General features: G+C 39.3%; 1 protein-coding gene across 5 annotated transcripts in view; it reads right to left on the bottom strand.

The window, feature by feature from the left end:
- Positions 1-205: 205 nt before the first annotated feature.
- Cad96Cb (protocadherin Fat 4-like Cad96Ca) overlaps positions 206-23587 on the bottom strand; it is a 328400-nt gene continuing 305018 nt past the window's right edge. For 2 of the 5 annotated variants that reach the window (XM_067158408.2, XM_067158411.2), the window contains 3 exons: positions 13113-13258; positions 8940-9157; positions 206-507 (listed from right to left, as the gene is read on the bottom strand). In XM_067158408.2, coding sequence (XP_067014509.2) covers positions 430-507; positions 8940-9157; positions 13113-13258 — 442 coding nt within the window. In that variant the 3' untranslated portion in view covers positions 206-429. The remainder of the gene's footprint in view (positions 508-8939; positions 9158-13112; positions 13259-23587) is intronic. The other 3 variants (XM_068230420.1, XM_067158409.2, XM_067158410.2) reach the window with 3 other exon arrangements.

Genomic DNA, 23587 nt, shown 5'->3' with positions numbered 1-23587 from the left:
ACACAGGACTGTTACATATTACCTACCAAGTCAGGGAGGCATCTAATAATGATGTCCTGTGGAGGGATCTGAGAGTGAATGTGCTTAATAAGAATGGAAGGAAAATAGGTACCGAAGCATAAAGAGAGTTTTTTCTCTATAATTTTGAGTGTGGAAAAAAGTCAAATTCATCACAGTATGGAATAAATAAGGATACAGCACTGCATTTTATGAGGACTCAAAATGAGCCTTACAAACTTATTATATAGAGTTTTATTTAGAATTTTGTGGAAGACATTTATCATTTATACATTTTGAATGTTAAAATAACATTTGGTATACAACTTATTACAAAATATATTTATATATAAATCTTATTTACAAATCACAACCAGGAACATGGAATTGTGCTATTTTATATATATATTACAATTCACCTACAAGTCTTTATCAGAAGTAGACGGTGAGGTTCATTTGGTCATCTTGACCGGAGAGTGGTGTCACACTCACATCCGGGTCCAACTCAGTCTGCAATGAGAAATAAGTGTGGGAAACTAACAGAAAGAAACATCTGATGCTAAAAATTACTAATGAGGATGCCCTTACCTTCGTTCATTGATAATGTTTTGGAGGGGGAGAGGAGCACAGGGAGGTCAAGATTGCACTTCAGTAACAAAAGTGATTATGATGAGCAAGTCCCGGATTTTTATATGTCATCATTTACCTGTGCATTATGCACGTTGCTAGCCCTTATCTAAATGCTGATTGTGGCCCCCTCATTACAGAAGTGTATTTTAACAAAGGCTGTTAATAAAATAGTGGCAATATTTAATGAACTAAGAAGTGTGATTGCATTGCATTCCTTCAATGTAGTTGCCCGCAGACTACTATCTTTTGCTAAATGTCTGGAACTCCCTCTGCACAGAATACAGATACCAAGTCGGAAAATCGGCAGCTTCAGAGGGGTTCCTTTACCTTCAGAAACAGGTCAAAGTCATAAGGTCTCATGTCTGGTGAGTACAGAGGGTGGTCCAAGATCTCCCGTGGCCACTGATGCAATAAGAGCTTGACACTGTTTGCGACATGACAACATGCGTTGTTGTGCAACACGATAGGGTGATCGTCTCGCAATAAACATGGATGTTTGCACCGCATAACCGGATGCAGATGTCGCTCCAGAAATCGGCAATAGTAGCCACTATTGACGGTTTGTCCCTCAGGCAAAGCATGTGCAAAAATTACACTTGTAGTCATATGCCACAATCATCATAAGCTTCACCGGACTGGGATCCTGTCGAAATTTCTGTGGACGTGGCGAACCTGGGTGCCGCCATTCATTCGTCTGACGTTTTAATACAGGCTTGTGCGAGTTGGCCATGCTGTGAGCTTGCATCCAAGAGATAGTGGGTTCAAATCCTACTGTCAACAGCCCTGAAGGTGTTTTTCCACAGTTTCCCATTTTCACACCATGCAAATGCTGGGGCTATACCTTAATTAAGGCCATGGCCGATTCCTTCCAACTCCTAGGCCTTTCCTATCCCACCATTGGCATAAGTGCACACCGGTGCCATTTCTGTACGTCTGCGAGTTGGTGAACTCAATGGGGTGCAATTTTCCTGATGTTAAGACATTTCATCCTTGTGTGCAACACCATTTGATGACTGAGACCAAACTCAATGAATAATTCCCGGACAGTCCATTGATGGTCTACAGAAACGAGACCACTCACTATATCAATCTGAAATGGAAATGGCGTATGGCTTTTAGTGCCGGGAGTGTCCAAGGACAAGTTCAGGTCGCCAGATGCAGGTCTTTTGATTTGACAGCCGTAGGCACATCGTGATGAGGATGAAATGAGGATGAAGACGACACGAACACCCAGCCCCCGTGCCAAAGAAATTAACCAATGATGGTTAAAACTCCCGACCCTGCCAGGAATCGAACCTGGGACCTGTGACCAAAGGCCAGCATGCTAACCATTTAGCCAGATATCAATCTGATCTTGAGGAATGGACAGCCGACCTGTGCGATGCAAATCCAGTCTCATTCCGACTCACATGAATCACCTTGACCCATTGCCCAACCACCCTGTATGATAATACATTCTCGCCAAAAGCTTCATGTAATCCTCAGTAACATTCTGATGCATTTTTGCCATTTTTTAAGAATACGTTGATCTGGAGAGGACCGGCTTCGAATGGACAGCACTGCACTATCAGCGTTGCCAATCCATGCTCAGAGTTAAGAGATTCTCTGCCAACTGCCGCTTCGCTGTTCACATATCTGACAACAGTGCAGTTTTCCTCAGCTGCAGATTTCAGTGGCTGCAGGTTCAGATCTATCCACTTCTTTTGTGGCCTTCCCATGGATCGTCTTCCTTATACTGTTCTGTCAAGTGCCTTCTTTGCAGTTCTGTTTGCTGGCATCCTCTTCAAGTGATCAAACCACTTCAGTCTTGATACCTGGATCTCATTGAGGAGTGAATCACCAACTCTTATTTCTTCTCTAATCTTCTCATTCCTGATCTTGTCTTTCTTGGTTTTCATTTTGGTAGTCATTTTTATCCTGAATAATTATCAGAGTTCTCAATAAACTATAATATTCAAACATGTAAAGATTCACTCGTATCCATATTCTTTCAAAATCCGCATCCCTAAAGTGCGATGAGACTGTTGCTTCTAATCTGGATGGCCTCCAATGATAGGCGGAGGTATTATCAATGTATCATTTTTCAGCTCCAATTTCCCGGGTGTGGTGTACAAACACTCGCCACTTCTTCCTGTCAAAGTATAGTTTCTGTTCCTCTATGTTCTTCCACTTGACATTCCTCTTGTTTACCTCTGATTCCACCGATTCCTTGTCCTTTTACTTCTCCGTCAAAGTAATTCCTCGTTCTCGTTCTGTCCACCCTCGTAACGTGTCTGAACCATTGTAGCCTGCGTCTTCCTAAAAGCTCAGTAATAGGTGTTTTGATGCCAGCCTCCTTCCAGTTTGCTTCATTTCTAATCCTATCCTTCCTCGTCTTTTGGTTCATTGTTCTGATGAATTTCATTTCTGTTAACTGGACTTTACTATTAGCCTTGTTATGTACATGTTCTGGGTTCATATGTGAGAACTGGAATGAAACAGGTATAAAACATGGTCAGTTTTGTGTTGAAATATTTTATCATCCCAGAGTAGATTTCTTACTTGAAAGTAAAATAGAAAAGGTTTCTGAATCGTGTTAAGCATTTTTTGGTTTTCTGTGTTATCTTTTGATTTGATACTTTCATGGTATTTGAAGTTAGAAACAGACTATAACAGAGTTCCCTCCAGGAAAATGTTTGAAACTGTGCCTCTCCTGTTGATAATCATTTCAACAGTTTTTGTTTTACTGATGTTTAAACTTGCCATTCCAAAGATTTAATTTCTCCTGTTCTTCTGCTTCATTTTCTCCACAGATCAGATCATCATCTGCAAATATTAGGCTCTTTGCAATGTTCCTTGATGGATTTTATGATCCATCCATGACAACGATGAACAGGTATGGTGACAAGTTACTTCCCTGCTGGACTCCTCTTTTGATCTCAAACCGATCTGATCCTCCAACCCCTATCTGGACACTGATTAAGAACTTTGGATAGAGAATCTTTATCAGTCAGGAGGTTTGGCACACCTATACCTTTTACACATTCCCTTATCACTCTAAGCACACTGTTGTAGGCCTTCTTGATGTCCATAAAAACTATCACTAAGTTATCACTGCAGTAGATGCAAAGTCAAATTTATGCCAGGTTGTTGAAGTGCCTGAGTACTAACAAATATTTTTATTGTCTTTTTTTTTCTTCTTTTTTTATGACCACACAGGATCACTTTAGTCGGTTCGTCGTTCAGATCTCTTTGAAGGGATTGTTCGGGCTTTGCGGTCCTCCCAGTACTTCTTCAGACGCTCCGATCTTCGTGCCCTTTCCTCAGTTGAAAATGTGCGTGTTGGTTTGTTTTGTGTAAGGGTAAAGCGGAGGTTTGTATTCTTGAGTTTTGTATTCAATTTTATCTTATTTGTGGTGTCTTCTGTTGTAAGGCCTATTTCCTTCAGATCCTCTTTTACTTCTCTGATCCATTTACATCCTGTTGTGGTATTTTTTGAGACGAGATTGTGTTGTACTAGTTGTTTCAGAAGTCTCGAGTCCTGCATCCTCATGATATGTCCAAAGAATCCCAGTCTCCTCTTACGCATAGCATCTGTCATGGGTTCTAGCTCTTTGTACACGACTTTGTTAGGCATTAACCGCCACTATCCATCTTTCTGGTATTTTTTGTTGATGCAGGTTCTTCCAATCCTCCTTTCAATTTTCTGAAGTCTGTCAGTCTTTGATTGCTTATTCAGGTAAAAGAGTGTTTCTGCTGCATATGTAGCTTCCAGTTTTATAACTGTGTTCTAGTGTTTTATTTTTGTATTTATTGATAGACATTTCTTTTTGTAGATATCCCATGTTAACTTTTGTGCTTTAGCTAATCTATTTGTTCTTATTTGGGTTGAGATTTTTCATTTAGGCCATGTTTTATTACTTCTCCAAGATATTTAAATTGAGTTACTATTTTGATTTTATTACCATTTATGGTGACTTCTTTTAGCTGTGTTGGTTTTTGCAGCATAATTTCTGTTTTTTCAAATGATATTTTGAGGCCAATTTTATTTGCAATGTTTTGAAGTTCTGATATCTAGGTTTTTGCTTCTTTCATGTCCACTGCTAGTAATGCTAAATTGTCTGCAAAACCCAGGCAATTTGATTTTTCGGCCAATCTTTATTTTGGGGGGGACATTTCCTAAACCATTCCCTCATTACCATTTCTAGAGCACAGTTAAATAATAGTGGTGAGAGCCCATCTCCCTGCCGTAGCCCAGTTTTAATTTCGAATGTCTGATGTTTCACCCCTTAACTTCACTTTTGATTTGGTGTTGGTGAGAGTCAATTTTATCATGTTTATTAATTTGGGGTGTAGTCCAAGGTGTCTTAAAATTTTAAACAGAGATTCTCTATGGATGCAATCATAAACTTTCTTTAAATCTACAAATGTCATCACCATATCTCTGTTACTTCTCCTGTTATAGTCCATTATCAACTTAAGACTCATGATCTGATCAGGACAGCTCCTCCAGGGTCTGAAACCTCCTTGATATTCTCCTAGTTCTTTCACAAGTTGTAAACTTATCCTATTAAGGATGATTATTGAAAATATTTTGTATGTTATGTCTGCCTTGTGACAAAATATTTTTTTACATTCATTTTTAGAAAAGAAATTTAGATGGTAACCTAATAATAACAAAAATTTAGAATTCAGAATGAACCCTTTAAGGCTATAGTAGCAATTTCCTCTAACGTTGTAACTGGCAGAGACAGAAGTTTCCAAATAAAGGCGGCAATCGTTAGACCCACTATGTCAATTTCTCTAGATAGTATTTATCTCTGTAGTAAGGAATTGTTGGCAATTACCACCACTCATTTTAGGCTATTCTTACGATGGGGTCGCCACTCCTGAAGGCATCTTAGAGCTACTGCCAGCAATTGTTTAGGCTGCCCCTTACAGATGAACAAATGTCTAGGTCAGAAAAGAGTTAGGGGTAGAATAACAGTGATCGGATGGAGAAGAATAAATCGAGATCGTTTGGACATGTTATGAAGATAGAGGAGAGAAGGATACTACAGGGAGAATAATTTAAAGTTCAGACTTCTGCTTGCATGCCGTCGGAATTCCCGAGCGAGCACCATATGGCTTGCGTCAACACTGGGGAGAGAAGAAGTGTTCACTGCCAACGTGCAGCTCTTTAGCACTCTTTCCATCAGTTCGCTAGAAACTATTGGACTTTTAAGGTGTGTTGTGAGGTTATTACCACGATGGTTAAATACACTATAGAGCAAAGAATATTTTTGGTGGAGTCTTATTTGCACAAGAAGAAGAAACCAGTTGAAAGGTGCCTTCGAAAATTCTGTAGACAATTTCCTGGTGCGACAATAGCATCAAAACGTTACGTGCATCAGCTCGTTTACAAGTGGCGTAGTACTGGTTCTGTAAGCAATAAGAAAAAGAAGCAAAGAAGAACAGCTCTCTCATGGGAGAGGTTTAAAGATTTACAGGCAAGACTCCAGGTCAGTTCACATAAGTTGCTTCGGAGAGTAGCTCAGGAAAGTGGTATTTCACCTTCTTCAGCACGTAATGCAGCAAAATTGTTACATTTATGATCTTATCAGACTCAGTCCATAACATACTGCCTACAGATTTCAATGCAAGAATATAATTTTGCAATTGGCTAATGAATAGTGTCCACGACGGTATTGTGAATCCGAACTTTCTTTTTATGAGTGACAAAGCCTGGTTTTATTTGAGTGGATATGTCAATTCACAGAACAATAGAATCTGGGATACAGACAACCTGCACATTTTACAGCCAAGACCTCTGCACAATGTGAAGGTGGGTGTGTGGTGCGCTATCAGTGACCGACGAATTATCGATCCGATACTTTTTCAGGACACGATTACTTCTGACCGTTATATTCACAACATCCTGGAACAATTTTTTGCTGAACTGACTGAAGAAGAGAAAAGGTACGACTATTTCCAGCAGGATAGTCCAACGGCCCATACGGCACGTAGCTCTATGCGACGGTTATGGGAAGTGTTCGATGATGATCAAATCATCAGTAAAAGCTCATGGTCCCCTTGTTTGCCTGATTTAAGCACATGTGATTTTTATCTATGGGGAAATCTTAAAGGAAAAGTTTACAGGAATAATCCTCAAACTGCAGAAGAATTAAAAATTGAAATTAGGAACATTGTGCATTCTATCGGTGTCTATGAACTACAAAGTGTGTTTCAAAATCTCATTACAAGATGTGAAGCTTGCATTGCAGCTGAAGGAAATCACTTTCAGCAGCATCATCTGTAAATATTGGCGAGTTCAGTTTAATTTCCTAGTTTATTTATTCATTTATTTGTTTATTCATTTACTTATTTGTCTAGAGCATCTATGTAGCTGGAGAGTTCAGTTTCATTTAGTTTCTATAGACGTAATCATGCCGCTTCTTTGAGCCGAATATGCCTGCTTGTCATGGCGGGCACTGTGCTCGCTGTCTCTGCTTCCCAGCGCGCCTAATCCTCGGCACTCCACTCTGAACTTTTAAATTAATCACCCTGTATAACATGCCAGGATAAGCACGACGAGAGGTTAGTGCAAGAAGAGGAAGCGATAAAGGGAGGAAACACTGAAAATGAGTACAAAATTACATAAGGACATTCACATGTTCATACACTGATGTTTTCAAACTGCATTAAATAAATAAATAAAAATAAATAAATAAATAAATAAATAAATAAATAAATAAATAAATTAAATAAATAAATAAACAAACAAACAAATAAACAAACAAATAAATAAATAAACAAATAAACAGGCAAGAGGGAGGCCCAGAGTAAGATGGATGGACTCTGAAGAACATTATAAGAAAAAGAAGACTGGACTGGAATGCAGTTACTGAAGAGGAGTGGTGGAAGGAGAGGCAACGGTGGAGAAGTGCCATCTACATCCTGACCTGCCAGGAGCTGGACAAGGGGAAATGAAAATGATGAGTAAGGAATTGTTGGTAAGTAAATATTCTTCTTGAGGTTGACATCTGACTTATGGCCTTCAAAGCAAACAGTGGTGTCGATGATGTACCGTCTCTTCTTATTTTTGAAGGGAATGATGTTGATCCTTCTGGGGCTTCTGTTGTCCACTAAGCCACAAATGTCTTTGAATACCTGGAAAGCATGGTCCTCCAGAGTTGTCGCAATTAACATGTGGTCAGTCTCGAGGCACCGCCTACAAAGGGAATCGTTCAGAGATCTTCTTGGCACTGATCTAACAGCTGAAATGTTTGCTGTCATCTTAATTGCCTCATGCCATTCACTACATGACAAGTCTTTATGGTCTCAACTCTAGTAGTTACCAAGAGTATGTTTGTTGTATAAACAGGCATCTTTTCCTTTTTGCTGCAAGTTACATCACTCACAGAATGCCTTTTCTCTTAGTACTTTTCTCACTTTTCCAGCATCAATTTCATTTCACAGAGTGCGAATGTATTTTATTCATGTGTGATTCACCTCAAGTGTTCGAATACCAAAGATAAAGCCATCTAAAGCTGTCCATTGAAGTAAAATTATTTCACAATTCTGTCAGGACATTTTTTCCGCAGATGGTCAGATACTCTTCTCAGAATTATGCAAAGTGAAAGAGGCAGCAGGTAAAAGACAAGATTTACTGTTCAAAATCATGCAGGTCACTATCACGCGACAAATATTTGCTGCTCTTCACTGTGCCAATCAACACAAAATAAATTTCTAACTTCTGAATGGAACGCAAAATACAAGCACGAACAGGCTCACTGTGCTCTTCAGCAATCTCGCTACCAACCGACAAGCATAACTGAACATTCCTGAGGCTAATGGCTTGCACCCCCAAGCTGTAGCTTAACCTGTGAAGTTCCGGAGTTCAAGACCTTTCCCGTACTCGCGCAACTGTGGCGACTGCTCTTACCTCATTTGGGAATGAAGTTTCTTTCACAAGGGATGACAAAGAAAAGTTTCAGGGCTAGGAAAAATGTGATCGTACTTAGCGGTAATAGAGAAAATTGGAGAAGTTATATGCAAGGTATTTTTTTATAGATTTAAGTCGTTACGACGTGCTAGGTGGGAAAAACATGTTAACGAGGAACAAACTAAGGAGATTTCACTGCGTTTTATTTACATGAGAATAACACACGACAGAATAAACATGATGAGAGGTTAGTGTGGGAAGAGGGAGTAACAGAAGGAGGAAACAAAAATGAATACAAAATTACAAAAAGGACAATCATATGTTGATACACTGATGTCTTCAAATTGTGTTATAAATAAATAAATAAATAAATGAATGGTGTGCATTTCTGATGGAACAAATGTCATACCTTGGTGGGTTGGGCCGTTTCATCGTCCCAGCTTAGTTTTTTCACTCGCCGTGGTATGGAGCCCGAGCCATCTAGCGTTGTGCTGCTGCCACCAGACGCAGAATCTGCCGTTGCAGGTAAAGTAGGTGGCAGGGGTGCCACCTTATGTTTGGTGCTTGGCTGCAGGTTCACCGTACTGCCGCTGCTAGCACGACCTGCTGCATTACGAGCCATTATACCTGGTGTGACAGCAGCAGTTGCAACAGTGATTGAAGGTTACATTTAAACTAAATAAGTGACTGAAAAGGAAACTGCAGAAATGGTAGAAGCAATGTACAACAACTGCATCAGCAGCATACAGACTCTGGTTGGAAAGATGGAATGGTTTAGAAATGAAACCAGACTAAGACAGGGGAGTGTGCTTTCACCTCTTTTGTTATGGACAAAATAGTAAAGGAGAGAAAGGAGGCAATTTATTCTTAATACACCCCACATTTACGATACAAATTATTGGTCTTTATTAAGACATCAACAACACTAAAACTCAATACATGTTTCATCCTTTATCAGGACATCTTTAGTCGAAAAATAAATGTACAGACCTTAAAACTGTAGTAAGGATATTGAACATATTAAGTATAAGAATTCAATGACAAATGCGTCTAGCTAAAATGCGACTTATGAAACATCACATCATGTTGTTAGAGTTATCAGTCCATATGATATAGATGCTGATTCCCATAGGGAATCGGCAATATTTGTCCTGAACGAGTAAATTTATAATACCAATATAAATGGTCCGTTATTGGACATTATAAATTTTCCAGCTAGCTCATTCTTGGTTGCCAGCGTTTCGCCCTTGTGTGCTAGGGTGGGCTCATCAGTTGGTACCTAGCACACCTACCAATACGCTGGAAAATTTATAATGTCCAATAACGGACCATTTATATTGGTATTATAAATTTACTCATTCAGGACAAATATTTCAGATTCCCTATGGGAATCAGCATCTATATCATCTGATGGTCAAGCAGGCATCAATTTTTAGTGATGAGACAAAGTCTCTTAGTGCATTGGCAATGCCAGTGGCTCCAGTTAGCCTACGCAGTGGCCTCCACGGTATGCACTAGCCAGCGTATTGGTAGGTGTGCTAGGTACCAACTGATGAGCCCAACCTAGCACACGAGGGCGAAACGCTGGCAACCGAGAATGAGCTAGCTGGAAAATTTATAATGTCCAATAACGGACCATTTATATTGGTATTATCAGTCCATAGACTGGTTTGATGCAGTTCTCCATGCCAATGTATCCTGTGCTAACATCTTAATTTCTACATAACTCCTGCATCTTACATCTGCTCTAATCTGCTTGTCATATTTATACCTTGGTGTACCCCTACCATTCTTAACACCTACACTTCCTTCAAAAACCAACTGAACAAGTCCTGGGTGTCGTAAGACGTATTCTATCATTCTAGCTTATCTTCTTGTCAAATTTAGCCAAATTGATCACCTACACCAATTTGATTCAGTATCTCTTCATTTGAGATTCAATCTCACCTTCAGCATTCTTCTGTAATACCACATTTCAATAGCTTCTATTCTCTTTCTTACTGAGCTATAATCCAAGTTTCACTTCCATATAACGCCACGCTACAAACATCTTTCTAATTCCTATATCAATGTTCCAAGTGAGCAATTTTCTTATCCATCTTTCTGACGATTGCCCCCTCTCATGTGGTCCCCACGCAGATATCCGATTGGAGGACTATTTTACCTTCGGAATATTTTACCTGGGAGGAAGCCATAATCAGTACCTCATTCATACAGAAAGAACTGCATGTCCTCGGGAATTAGTTACGGCTGTAGTTTTCCATTGGTTCCAGCCGTGTAGCAGCATCAACGCAGCTAAGCTACGCTGAGTTTTACTACAAGGCCATAACAGCCAATCATCTACACTGCCACCCTCGCAACTTCTGAAAAGCTGCTACCTCCCTTTCGATGATTTATTCATTAGTCTGGTCTCTTGGCAGATAACCATCCGATATGGTGGCACCTACGGCTCGGCTATCTGCTTTATTGGGACGTGTTAGCCTCCCCCCCATGGCAAGGTCACATGGTTCGCACAATACTAAAACTTTCTGAGTTTAAAATAGCATAGATGAAAATTTAAGGTGAGCCTGTTTGTGATGAATTAATACTTGATGCACTCAATGTTGACTGTTGTGTAATTGTCCAATGCGCACAGACTGTTGCAAGCCTTGATTGCTTTGTAAGCAAATTTACAAGGAGATGAAATATTTGATCTGAACTGCATAAGTTGCTTTGAGGGGTGTATTGCAGTAATAAAGTTGTCGTCCTCCTCTGTCCAAATCTATCTGGCTCTCACCTTGAGCCTCAGCAATTTAGCTCAAGGTGAGCTAGGCCAATTCGGACAGGGGAGGATGCAAACAGCAGTCAACGAGTACACCAAGTATTTAAAATTCTGATATTTTAGTATTATGATGACGTTTCATATATCACTGGATGCAATCGCTGTTGATTTTTTTATACTTAATATGTTCAATAACCTTGTTACAATTTTAAGGTCTGTACATTTAGTTTTCGACTGAAGATGTCCTTATAAAGGACAAAACATGTATAGAATTTTAATGTTGACTTGATAAAGACAGGCAATTTGTATTGTAAAGGTGGTGTGTGTGAACCTTTTCTTCATTCATGTATGGAATAGGCCTACTAGAAAATTTAGGCCATCTTATAAACAATAATCAAGCAGTAATATAGGCTAGGACAAAGAACAATTACTGACACTGTGCATGAATAGGTAACTAACAGTCAATGCCCAAACTATTGTCAGATTTTTTACTATGGACACTGAAGGTTAGACATTAATTATAACTGAACCAACTGGCCTATTGCAAAATGAGTGATACCAACATTTTCCTTGTTTAATTCTGCATTACAACATAAGAAATTAATTTTGAGTTTATTATTTTTTAATTTGCAGTTTCAGTAAATATTGTCTGGTTTTGTGGTGCACGGAAAACTACTTATCTGATGGTAATTACATTTTTATATGTTATAACCACATGTATTCGTAGTGTAATACTCGGGAGATAATTTTTTCAACCACCCCAAAAACAAAAAAAAATTTCCTAAAGAAACTTTTTCACAGCTCACGATAAACATACAACAGGAAACTTGGGTTTATTCTGAAGCACTCTGTCATGGTTATCAGGAACTACAACCACTGTAACCGTACAGTGTGATTCTGATGGGAAGTTGTGTGTGTACTGGGCCGTGCGATTAAAAGCAGGTGGGGTGGTGAAACCGGATTGGCCGTGCGATTAGTGGCATGCAGCTGTGAGCTTGCATATGGGAGATAGTAGGTTTGAACCGCACTGATGGCAGCCCTGAATATGTGTGGTTTCCCATTTTCACACCCGGCAAATGCTGCGGCTCTACCACATAAGACCATTGCCGCTTTCTTTCCACTCTTAACACCTTGCGGGTGAGGGCTGTAGAATTACACCCACGGCATCCCCTGCCTGTCGTATGAGGCGACTAAATGGGACCTCAAAGGCTCATAACTTGGGAGCGTGGGTTGGCAACCACGGGGCCATTAGCTGAGTCCTGGCATTGCTTCCACTTGTGCTAGGAACCTCACTTTCATCTGTCCTATCCAACCTCCCTTGGTCAATTCTTGTTCTTTTGCGATCCTGATGGTGTTAGAGCACTTGAGACTTAGGGAGACTCATTTATACACCCTTCGTGGCCCTTGTCTTTGTTTTGGCTGATATCTTCATTTTTTGAAGCGTCGGACCCCTTCCAGTCCTTCTCTCTGATTAGTGTTAATTGAGGATGGTTGCCTAGTTGTACTTCCTCTTAAAACAACAATCACCACTACCACCACCTTCCCACTCCTAGCGCTTCCCTATCCCATCATCACCGTAAAACGTATCTGTGTCGGTGCAACAAAGAAATTTGTAAAAAAGAAATTTAACTGCTCAACAAGTCATTTTAGGAAAAAATATTGAAAGTTTTATCTTAGTTCCATTGAAAATTCCGAAACCCCTTCTACAATAAAATTTGGAAGATTAAGCATTCAGTTTTTTCTATCTACTCAAGTGATATTCGCTTGTAACACTATCTGGGCGGCCCTGTAAGTGTGTGTAGTAGCTGGGATATTACTCACTCTTGACAGTAGCTGTGTACTGTGGGGTTCCAGGACGTTCTTGTTGGTTGCCGAAGATGGGATTCTCCACTTTTCCTGGAGGAGCTGGCAGTTTATCCTGCTGAATGAAGCCAGGCACCTTCCCTGCACTCCTCTTCGGCCTTTTGCTGGAAAGGACATTACAGTATATCAAAATCTCTCATTATTATACATGGGTTGACTTTTTAATAGTGGCAACTATGCTGTAACAATGCCGTGAAACATAGCCATGCAATATAATGTATACCTGAGGTAGCTTAGATACCCACACTCCCTCAGCGTAAATTAACTCTCCCTCCGCACACCATATGCGGCAGCAGCGAAAACAACGAAAACTCATTTTTGAGCGCATTACAGCTGTAATGATTTTGAAGCAAGATCGGAGGAACTGGTTGAAAATTGAATGCGTTAGGGGTCACAATGCAAGGTAGTGTTATGAAGGATTGCAAGAGGCTTGCAGTGAAAGTGCATTACCTTTCCGTACTGTAGCATGGTGGGTCAAGGCCTTCAAAGACGGACGACAAAATGTGACAGACATGCTGTGGCCTGGTCATCCTGCAGTAAGCGATGACTATATGCACAATGTGAACGCATTGGTGCTGGCAGATTGGAACACCATAATTCTTGAATTGGCCAACGATACAGGGCTGGCGCCTTCGACCACGTTGCAAATCCTGAAGCAGCAGTTGAGAAAGTGGAAAATTGCCTCCAAATGGTTTCCACATGATTTGACCGAACATAAAAAATGGCTGCAATATGATGCAGCTTGTACGCACTTGGAGCGCTAGCGCTATGAATGCAAATGTGAGGCCATCTTACGGCAGATAATCACTATTGCCGAGACATGAGACAAGGCTTATGAACCACAGCTGAAACATGAATGAAATGTGTGGCGTCATCACAGGTCACCGCGAAAAGTAACGGTTCGGCCGACCGAAACCAATGGGAAGGCCATGCTGATCGTTGCCTATGACTGGGATGGTATTACCATAAAACATACTGTTCCCAGAGGACGTACCATTAATGCGGAGCATTACTATGCATTTTTGAAAAAGAACCTGGTAGCAGCTCTAAGAAGAAAACTAGTACACTTCCTGAATAACCCACCCATCATTCTGCCTGACAATGCAAGGTCGCATGCAGCAAGAACTGCAAATGAGTTGTTCAGTTGCTGGGGCTGGGAAGTGCTTTACCATCCCCCTTATTCTCCAGATCTCAGCCCCTATGACTATTATCTCATCCCTAAAATGAAAGCACCAATTCTAGTGGTGTGCTTCTGCACAGTGGATGACATCCTCCAGGCCACCGACCGTGACCTCCAGAGATCAGGCGCTCTTAGCGGCATCGAACAGCTTCCACATCACTGGGAACGAGTGCTACACAACGGTGGTGATTACTTCGAAGGCCTGTAAAATGCCTAACATTGTAGGAATGCTATGTATCTAAATAAAATTTAGTTGCCACTATTAAAAAAAAAAATCAACCCATGTAGTTACTCTAATAGTTCTCAAAGTGATAAAACATAGTTCACATAAAATTTACCAGACACTTCCCCTCTTAAATGATCCATTCCCTAATCTTCTTTCTGAAAATGAATATTTCCCCCAATTTATCCTCTAGAATTCCATCATTCTTACCTTTAAAAACTCCCTCAAGATTATTCGTCTACCTATGTCATTCCATGCCATCTCTCCACTGACAGCTGGGAACATACTGCTTAGGGCTGGTTCTACCACCTACGGGTAAAGTAGCACGTAACTTGCCCCCTGCGTAAAGGGACATTTCCGTTCGACCACTCTGGGGTAGCGCTTTTCGCAGCATGAATTGTAGTTACCCGGCGCATAATATATCTGCCACTTCGAGGGTTCCAACAAGACTTTTCCTGCTGGGCAAGTTTTAGGAGCTTAACCTTATTAGCTGTATTTTTGGTGACATACAGCTTAAATTAGCTTAGTATGCTTATAAAAGCACAATACCATAACAGTGATCGATGTTGTATAACAAGATTTTGAATGTGAATGCTTTCCTCTCGCATTTACTATGTTGGGGGCACATATTATACATCAAGCTTTTGCAAAGAAACTTTACAAGAATACAAAATCAACACCTAATTGGAATTCATCTCAAATGAGCTTTAATTTTCCAATTTTTATTTGTCAGTTTTCAGACACGAGGTATAACTTAGTATATGTACTCTAGTTGCCTGAAGCATTCTTGTAGTGTAGTGGCTAAGATGCTCGCTTCACATTAGGGAGTATAAAGGTTTAAGTCCTCATTATGCTGATTTTTTACTTTCATAATTAGCTGTTGTTTTTATCTGCATGCATCTTTTCATACATTCTTTTCTTGATAATATATTTTATCGAAATATATAATCACAATATTATGTAAAGTAGCACGTGAAGGATCGTGGAGATACTTAATTCACAGAAGCCTGCAGATAGGATTCTCAAAGGCAATATGCCCATAATGAAGATGTGATATCGAAGCACTTAAGAGTTAAGAACAGCGGCAGGGAACAAAAATAATTTGAATTTAAATTTAAAGGACAAAGAGAATCTGCATACCTTGTATTTCGAAGAGAGAGCCTTGACCACTCTACTGATTATTTTAACCAAGTTGGTTCAGTCTTGTCCGTATTGACTTAGATCAGTTCCTATGAAGCACTTTTCCGCCTTGTCAATACTTTACATTTTATTATAATTATCTACTGTACATGTTTTAAGAGCTACTGCTGACTTCTTCAGCTGAAGTCAATACGGACAAGATTGAATCAACATGGTTAAAATAATCAATTCTGAGCATGCCAGCCAGGCTAGAAAATTAACTAAAATTTATAATTCAAAATAGTCAAAATATCTAAGGACTTAAACTTAAGGACTTTCTAGCAAATAAATTAATTATAAAACATTTGAAGTTGATAAAGAAGAGGGACATTTTGCGAAGACACGAGAGATTTTCCGGGCATTGCTACAGGACGAGATATAAGATAGTGTAGAGGATTCAGTGTATTTTATTCTCAATAATGAAGCAGGATGCATTAGATAGGAAACTTGAATTACTGAAGGGGCCGAAAGATGAGAAAAGAAATGATAAAGAAGACAATAAGAGGTCAAAGAGGAAGGGAATTAAATTCTATCCTCTAGTTAAGAATTTAACAGATACAGAATTTAGCAGGGAAGAAATGGCAATATTAGAAACAGGGCCTAAGCATAATTGGATAAAAATTACTAAAAAAATAAAAGAGAAGTAGTGGAGATAATAGAAGTAGAACAGGTCATATCCTAAGTGGAATTTGAGGTGGTGGTTGTGGTGATTGTTTTAAGAGGAAGTACAACTGGGCAACCATCCTCTATACAACACTAATCAGAGAGAAAAAATAGAAGGCGACCGACACTTCAAGAAATGAAGGTATCAGCCAAAGAAAGACAAGGGCCACAAAGGGCGTGAAAATGAAAGACTCCATAGCCCTCGCAAACCTAATAGCGGCGGGTCAGAAAAGAACAAGATTTGACCAAGGGAGGTCGGATAGGATAGATGAAAGTTAGGAGCCTGGCACAAGTAAGTGGAAGCAATGCCAGGACTCAGCTAAGGGCACCGTGGTCGCCAACCCATGCTCCAAAGTTCAGAGCCCCTGGTGCCCCTATTAGTCGCCTCTTACAACAGGTAGGGGATACTGTGGGTGTTATTCTACCGCCCCCACCCACAGGGGGGTGGAATTTGAGGAGCAAGAAGCAACAAGGTATGAAGTGGGAAAAGTATTGTTTAAGATAAAAAGTAAAGAGGCAATCATAATAGTAAGAAAAATAAAGAACTGAAATGGAAAATTGAAAGCAACAACATTATAGAAAACAAAGCAGATAAGGATAATATGATCTTTTTAATGAATAAAAAAGAATAGATTGATAAAAAGGAGAAGTTTTGAAGGAATGGCAAATTCACTTTAGTAAGAAAGATCCGACAAACGTACTGTAGTACAAAAGAATTTTTAAAAAATGTTGAAAGAAGTAGGATTTGTTTCAGACTCCAAGGACGCAAGTAGTCTAATAAATATGAACCCAGGAATGCCCACTATGAGGGCATTGCACAAAATCCACAAGCAAGAAATTCCCATAGGACCGATAATAAACTATAGAAACAGTCTGACGTATGGTTTGGCCAAATTTATACAGGTATTCTTAAGGAAGCATTTTAATTTCACAACGGAGGCAACAGTCAGTAATACAAGAAATTTCTGTAACAGAACAAGGAATAGTGAAATGAAGGAAAATTACACAATTCATAGTTTCGATATTAAAGACATGTACTCCAACATCCCCATCTCTAAAACAATAAATATTGTTAGAAGGAATTAATCAGAACATGGCAGGTTAAGTAAACTAGAGATTGAAGAATTTATCAAGTTGTTAGCATACATATTAGAGACCAACTATCTCGGATTTCATAACAAAATATACAAACAGGAAAAGAGGTTGGCTATGGGTTCCCCAGTGTATGGTATTTTGGCGAATATTTACATGGACTATTTGGAATAAAATAAAATAATCGAGAAAATTAAAGGATTAATCAAATGAGTGAGATATGTGGACAACCGTTTCATTATTATAGATGAACAAGAAATAGGTTCAGTAGCAGTGTTAAGAAGGGTGAACGAAATCAACAAAGATATGAAATTTACAATGGAGTCAGAGGAAGGAGGATCGCTGAACTATTTAGACGTCAAGATGACTAGAAATAGTAGGGAATTAGAGTACGAGGTTTTTTAGAAAAGAAACAACTACTAGTACTATTATTAGGAAGGACTCCAATCATCCAGGGCAGCAGAAGAAGGCAACACTTTACAGTATGATCAGTAGGGCCCTTAATTTATCCTTAAAGAGACAAGCTTTCAAAAACGAAATGAATACAATATACAAGATCGTGAATACAAATGGATATTCAAAGAGATATGTAGACAAAATAAAGAGCAAATCAAGTTTGGGAAATGAAAAGAAACGAAGAATGTGGCAGTAATAACATTCCACAACAGAAACTTGTAGGGAATAAAAAGATTTTTAACAAAAAGGGCACTGACACTGCATTGAAGACAAACAACAATAGTAAGAGAATTTTATTCAATTCACTTAAGGTTAATAGGTCCAGTAAGTTAAACAAATCGGGGTAAAAGTACATTTTAAAAAAAAGTTTTGTTGATGACTGTATTCTACAACTGTATCGAGTCCAAGGATTTTGTCTGATGATTTTGCACAACTGAAGAAGAGAGCAGTAGCTCTCGAAACATGTACATTATAATAAAATGCAAAGTACTGACAATACAAATATAAATGGTCCGTTATTGGACATTATAAATTTTCCTGCTACCTCATTCCTGGTTGCCTACGCAGTGGCCTCCATGGTATGCACTAGCGATGCGTCTTGGTAGGTGTGCTAGGTACCAACTGATGAGCCCAGCCTAGTACACGGGGGAGAAACGCTGGTAACCAGGAATGAGTTGGCTGGAAAATGTATAATGTCCAATAACGGACCATTTATATTGGTATTAAATTTACTCATTCGGAACAAACATTTCAGATTCCCCATGGGAATCAACATCTGTATCGAGTACTGAGAAGACGGAAAAGTGTTTCGTAGAAATTGACCGCTCTATTACAGGAATAGATTCCGAAATGCTGCCTTACATGACAGCTTATAACTGGCGTAAGGAAACATTAGAATCTAAATTTAAAGCCCAATTAGGTATTGATTTTGAACCTCATGGATTAACCTCACAAAAGCTTGACATAAATTACTCTACAGACTTCCCTTATTATTTTTATATTTTTAAATAGGCTCGTTGGTGATAATCAGCAGATGCAAATACAGGAAAATAAGGCAATTGAAATGAGCTTCATATGTAACGATAGATAGCACCTCAGTCAAAAGTGAGAAGTCTCTGAAAATCAGTCTAGCCAACCCCACATATCGGTGTCTAGCTCCGGGTAGCTACCTATCACTTACGGGGAGGTGGTTGCATGCAAGCCAAAGTACCAGGTGATTTACACTCCCGGGTAAGTTACCTCCCACGTAGCTGCAATCTACTGTAATTTACGAGCAGATGGTTGAACCAGATCTTAGTTGAGTAGCTCATCTCCTTATTACAGAGTCTTTCCAGGAAATGTTTGCAACATTTTTGTAACACTACTCTTTGGAAAATTCTAAATTCCCATGGAGGGAATTTAGAATTTTCCATTCGGAATTGCTAGGCGGGCAATAATTCCACTGTGGAGATTTATTTCCCGTATGCAGTTATCAGACTGTGCCTCATATATAGGCTTCTGATAAGCTCACCTGCATACACTCAGTGTCAGTGGGTAGGTCTGACACATTCCACTCTGACGAGTCTAGTGTCAGACCTAAGACGAAACATTGGTTAATAGAGCAAACGCCTGAAAAGCCTTACATCTGACACTACTCTGTCACGAATCACCCAGAACAAATCGTGCTGCTTTCCTTTGTGGTTTTTTTTTTTCAGTTTTCTTTCCAGGTAGTCCTAGAGAGGGTCCCACAAACTAGAACCATACTCTATTTGGGGTCTTACTAGAAACTTATATTTCCTCTCTTTTACATTCTTATTACAATCCATAAATAGCCTCACATCTGCCATCTAGTACGTCTAGAGTGAAACGGAATACCAAAACTGAAAAGCAGCCAGCCAGACTGTTTTTTTTTTTAATATACAGGGGTGAAGCCAAACTCGGACAAACTTTTGGAGGTTGTTCAGGGATACCGTCCCAGTAAATTGGTATAACGAACCCGCAGTGTCCAATGGTTTGTTACAGAGTAATTGCACCACTTAGCTCTGCACCTGTATTGCACCAAAAATTATAAATTCTAGTTCTTGACAAATACCGGAGTGTGAGTGTATGAATTTTGTCCCGCAGGAGTTCTTTAATGTGCCAGTAAATCTACCGACATGAGGCTCACGTATTTGAGCACCTTCAAATACCACTGAAATGAGCCAGGATTGAACCTGCCAAGTTGAGGTCAAAAGGCCAGCACCTCAACCATCTGTTGAGGTTCCATCTGAGGTTTATCTGTTCCATAAAATAGTTAACATGTGGTAGTACAGCCAGAGAATGTCCAAGGAGTCCAGGAACCAAGTGGACTGAAGGAAAGAAGAGAAGCCACGGAAAAAAAAAATGAAAGCCATATGGAAGGCCAGAAAGGCAAATCATAGAAGTACTACATGATCTGACAGAGTCCTTATGCAAATAATAATAATAATAATAATAACAATAATAACAATAATAACAATAATTTAAATCAAGTGAATATCGAACCAGTATTGAAAAGGTGGACCAAATAAATCGCTTAAAAATTGAATTATTAAATAGTTGTCAATATGGATTTTTACTATGAAATTGATTACATGTTTTAATGGTTCAAAATTCATAATACAGTGACCGTGACAAGAGAACTGACACAAATTAGGGAAAATTAGTCCATATTGGCTGCCATCTTTTTGAGAGGAGACTGCACCAGAAAAAGAAGACATTTTTTGTCCGTCTTACATATCCAAGCCTACCAAGGATAGTCTATAATAAGAATAGAAGAAATTAAAATATAGGGCTTTATTTTTAACTCTTGACCAATGACAATTTTTTTCCTTCTTTTAGTAGGCATGCAATAGCATCTGTTCTGTCTTTGATAGCTGGTCTGTAGCCTGCGATGGCAAGTGTTCGATTGAATGTCAAAGCTCTGGAGTGTTCATTTGCATCCGGGTGCTTCCCTGGAGCTGAGCACCCACGTATATGAGGCCATCGCAGTACCTGCAAAACCTCCAACATCGAGCTTCCTGTCCCCGTTCACACCATGCACCATCAAACCACATTCGATGAATATTTCACACTTAAAGTCCTTAAACATTTACCCCTAACTTCCCACCTTCTCGCCTTTACAGATTCCGAAGTGGGATATCAACTGGTGCTCAGGTTCAGGGAAACACCCGGCCTTAACATTAGATAACTGCTCTGATTTTTCCTCCATTCTCACGAGTGTTTACCCCCCCCCCTCCTCTCATCTACAGCGAGTTTCTCTCATCAGTTGGTTGGCAGACACACCCAGCTTATCTGCCTCCCATTGACTCATCACTGCCCACTCCTCGGCATAGCAACAATGACAGCACAGTACTCGCTCACTTTATCCGTGCATGACATGAGATGATCATCACATCCTTTCATGTACAGTATTAGTCCTATAGAAGGTATGTTACGTTCTGTACAAAAGATTTGCATTTTCACGCCTTGTCTTCCTGGGGCGTCCCAGAGATCTCTTCTCACCGGGGCAGTAGTTTATGACTGCTTTGGGGATCCTGCTTCTGTCCATCCTGTTTAGGCGTTCTAGACAATTTCTCTCGTATTCATAGATGTATTGCAATATAGATCTGCTTTTAAGCTCATTCAACACTTCTGTATTTCTTTTGTGTTCCCACTTAGTGACTCCTGCTGTTCACTGCATGTATTTCATTTCAGCTGTAGTTATTCTTCTCTCATCGCATTTCCTCAGAGTCCAAGCTTCACTTCCACAGCAAAGTACAGGACTTGCCAAGGTTTTAGATTCTTGTACAGGTGTGTTTTTGAACTAATGATGGTCTAAAATCTTTACTGATGATTCCCAAACATCTGTTGAATTAGGAGATTTTCTCAGGCATGTCCAGTTCTTCAAAGAAATACAGTTTGTAGCCGAAGTATTTAAAATCATTTTCTCTTTCCAAAATGTTATTTAAGCAGATCTTGCTTCTTACTAGTTCCTTGCCACAGAAAGCTATTATCTTAGTTTTCTCAGGGGATATTTCCATTGAGTATTTTTCTGAGACTAGGTTTAGATTATACATTGAACGCTGTAAATTATCTTTTGAGGTGGCGACCAGTCTAAGTCATTTGCAAAAAAATATTGTGTCCAGCTGTAGATTTCTGTTAATCCAGATGGAACCATGTCTTGTTTCTCTAAATTCTCATATGAGATCATTCATATAGATTATGAACAGGAGAGGAGAAAGACTGCAACCCTGTCTTACACCTGGGTTTATTGTTTTCCACTCTGATAATTTATGGTTGACCTATACAGAAATCATGTTATGTTTGTAAAGGTTACTTATGTTCTGTAGCATCTGTTGCAGGGTGTGATCAGATATTAACCCTTTGGAACTCAGCCAATATGCAGGGGTTTGCTCAAAGACAGACTAATTTTTGTGATTTTCCAAAGCAAGTTACAAAAATTCAACACGTAAACAGTTTAACACACATTAAAAGAAAATAAATCACACTAATACAAGAAACTATGAGCATTTCAGAAATGAATATACCTAGGACGTATTGTTATTGGTTAAGCCCCGAAAAATTATTAAATTTCGAAAAAAAATTTTAAAAAAATTATGATTTTCAATGACAGAAAAATCAGACATTATTGCGTCTTCCTTCTTTACTCAGATGAAAGAAAGAACATTTAATTCTGAATAATTTGATATCAATATGATGTGTGTGCTGCAATTCACTCATGAGGCATTGCACAAAGTTATTCAGTGTACATGTAATGGTCATCGATGTCAGGTCCTCGCGGTCCAATGCACGGTGAGCCGTTACGACCGTGTCACTTCCCACATAACGGGAATCACTTTCGGCACATGAAGGTCAATATTACTGTCTAAATCATCTGAAAATTCAAGGATATCGGCTTCATTTGGCCTTGAATATGGCCTAGCCATCACGATAAAAAGATGACGTAAGCACGTGCAACAACGGAGTTATGAAAAGGAGTAAAATTGTAGTTTACGAAGTACATCGAACACACGATATACCAAAGGAACAAAAAAACTATAAACAAAACTCATAGCAAGATCAACTTCTTGTATTCATAAGCCAATGGAAACAGATCCACGCAATAACAACTTCAAATAACCACAACATAAACATTCACGGTCAGCAGATTTCATTTGTCGAAAATAAAAATATTTTGTAGGGCTGGTGGATATATCTGCTGAGTTGAACGCAAATTCAACCCTTTAAGGTACCGTCACGATCAACTGTTACGATTTAACAGCTACGCAAATGACCAAAATCCGTAAATAAGACAGAGCCGATGTATCGACGCCATGAGCTTTCTCGCCATAACCTCTCACGCCGATAGATCGGCACGCTGAGTGCGAAAGGGTTGAAATATTAAGTAAGGTATTGGGTTTACTTTGTCAAAAGCTTTTTTGAAGTCGGCGAAGGCAATATATGTTTCTACATTAAATTCCCTATGTTTTTCTAGATGGATTTTCATTGTGAAATAGCCATCGCAGCAAGACCTTCCCTTTCTGAAGCCGAATTGTTCCTCTCCCAGAATGTTCTCAGTGTCTGTATAGTTTATTTTTAATGATGTTGGCATACATTTTATAACCAGAATTTAATAAACATATGCCTCTGTAGTTTTCACAG

The sequence above is a fragment of the Anabrus simplex genome, chromosome 14, assembly GCF_040414725.1.
Source record: "Anabrus simplex isolate iqAnaSimp1 chromosome 14, ASM4041472v1, whole genome shotgun sequence".
NCBI classification, from domain to species: domain Eukaryota; kingdom Metazoa; phylum Arthropoda; class Insecta; order Orthoptera; family Tettigoniidae; genus Anabrus; species Anabrus simplex.
This window is presented reverse-complemented; position numbering and strand designations above follow the sequence as displayed.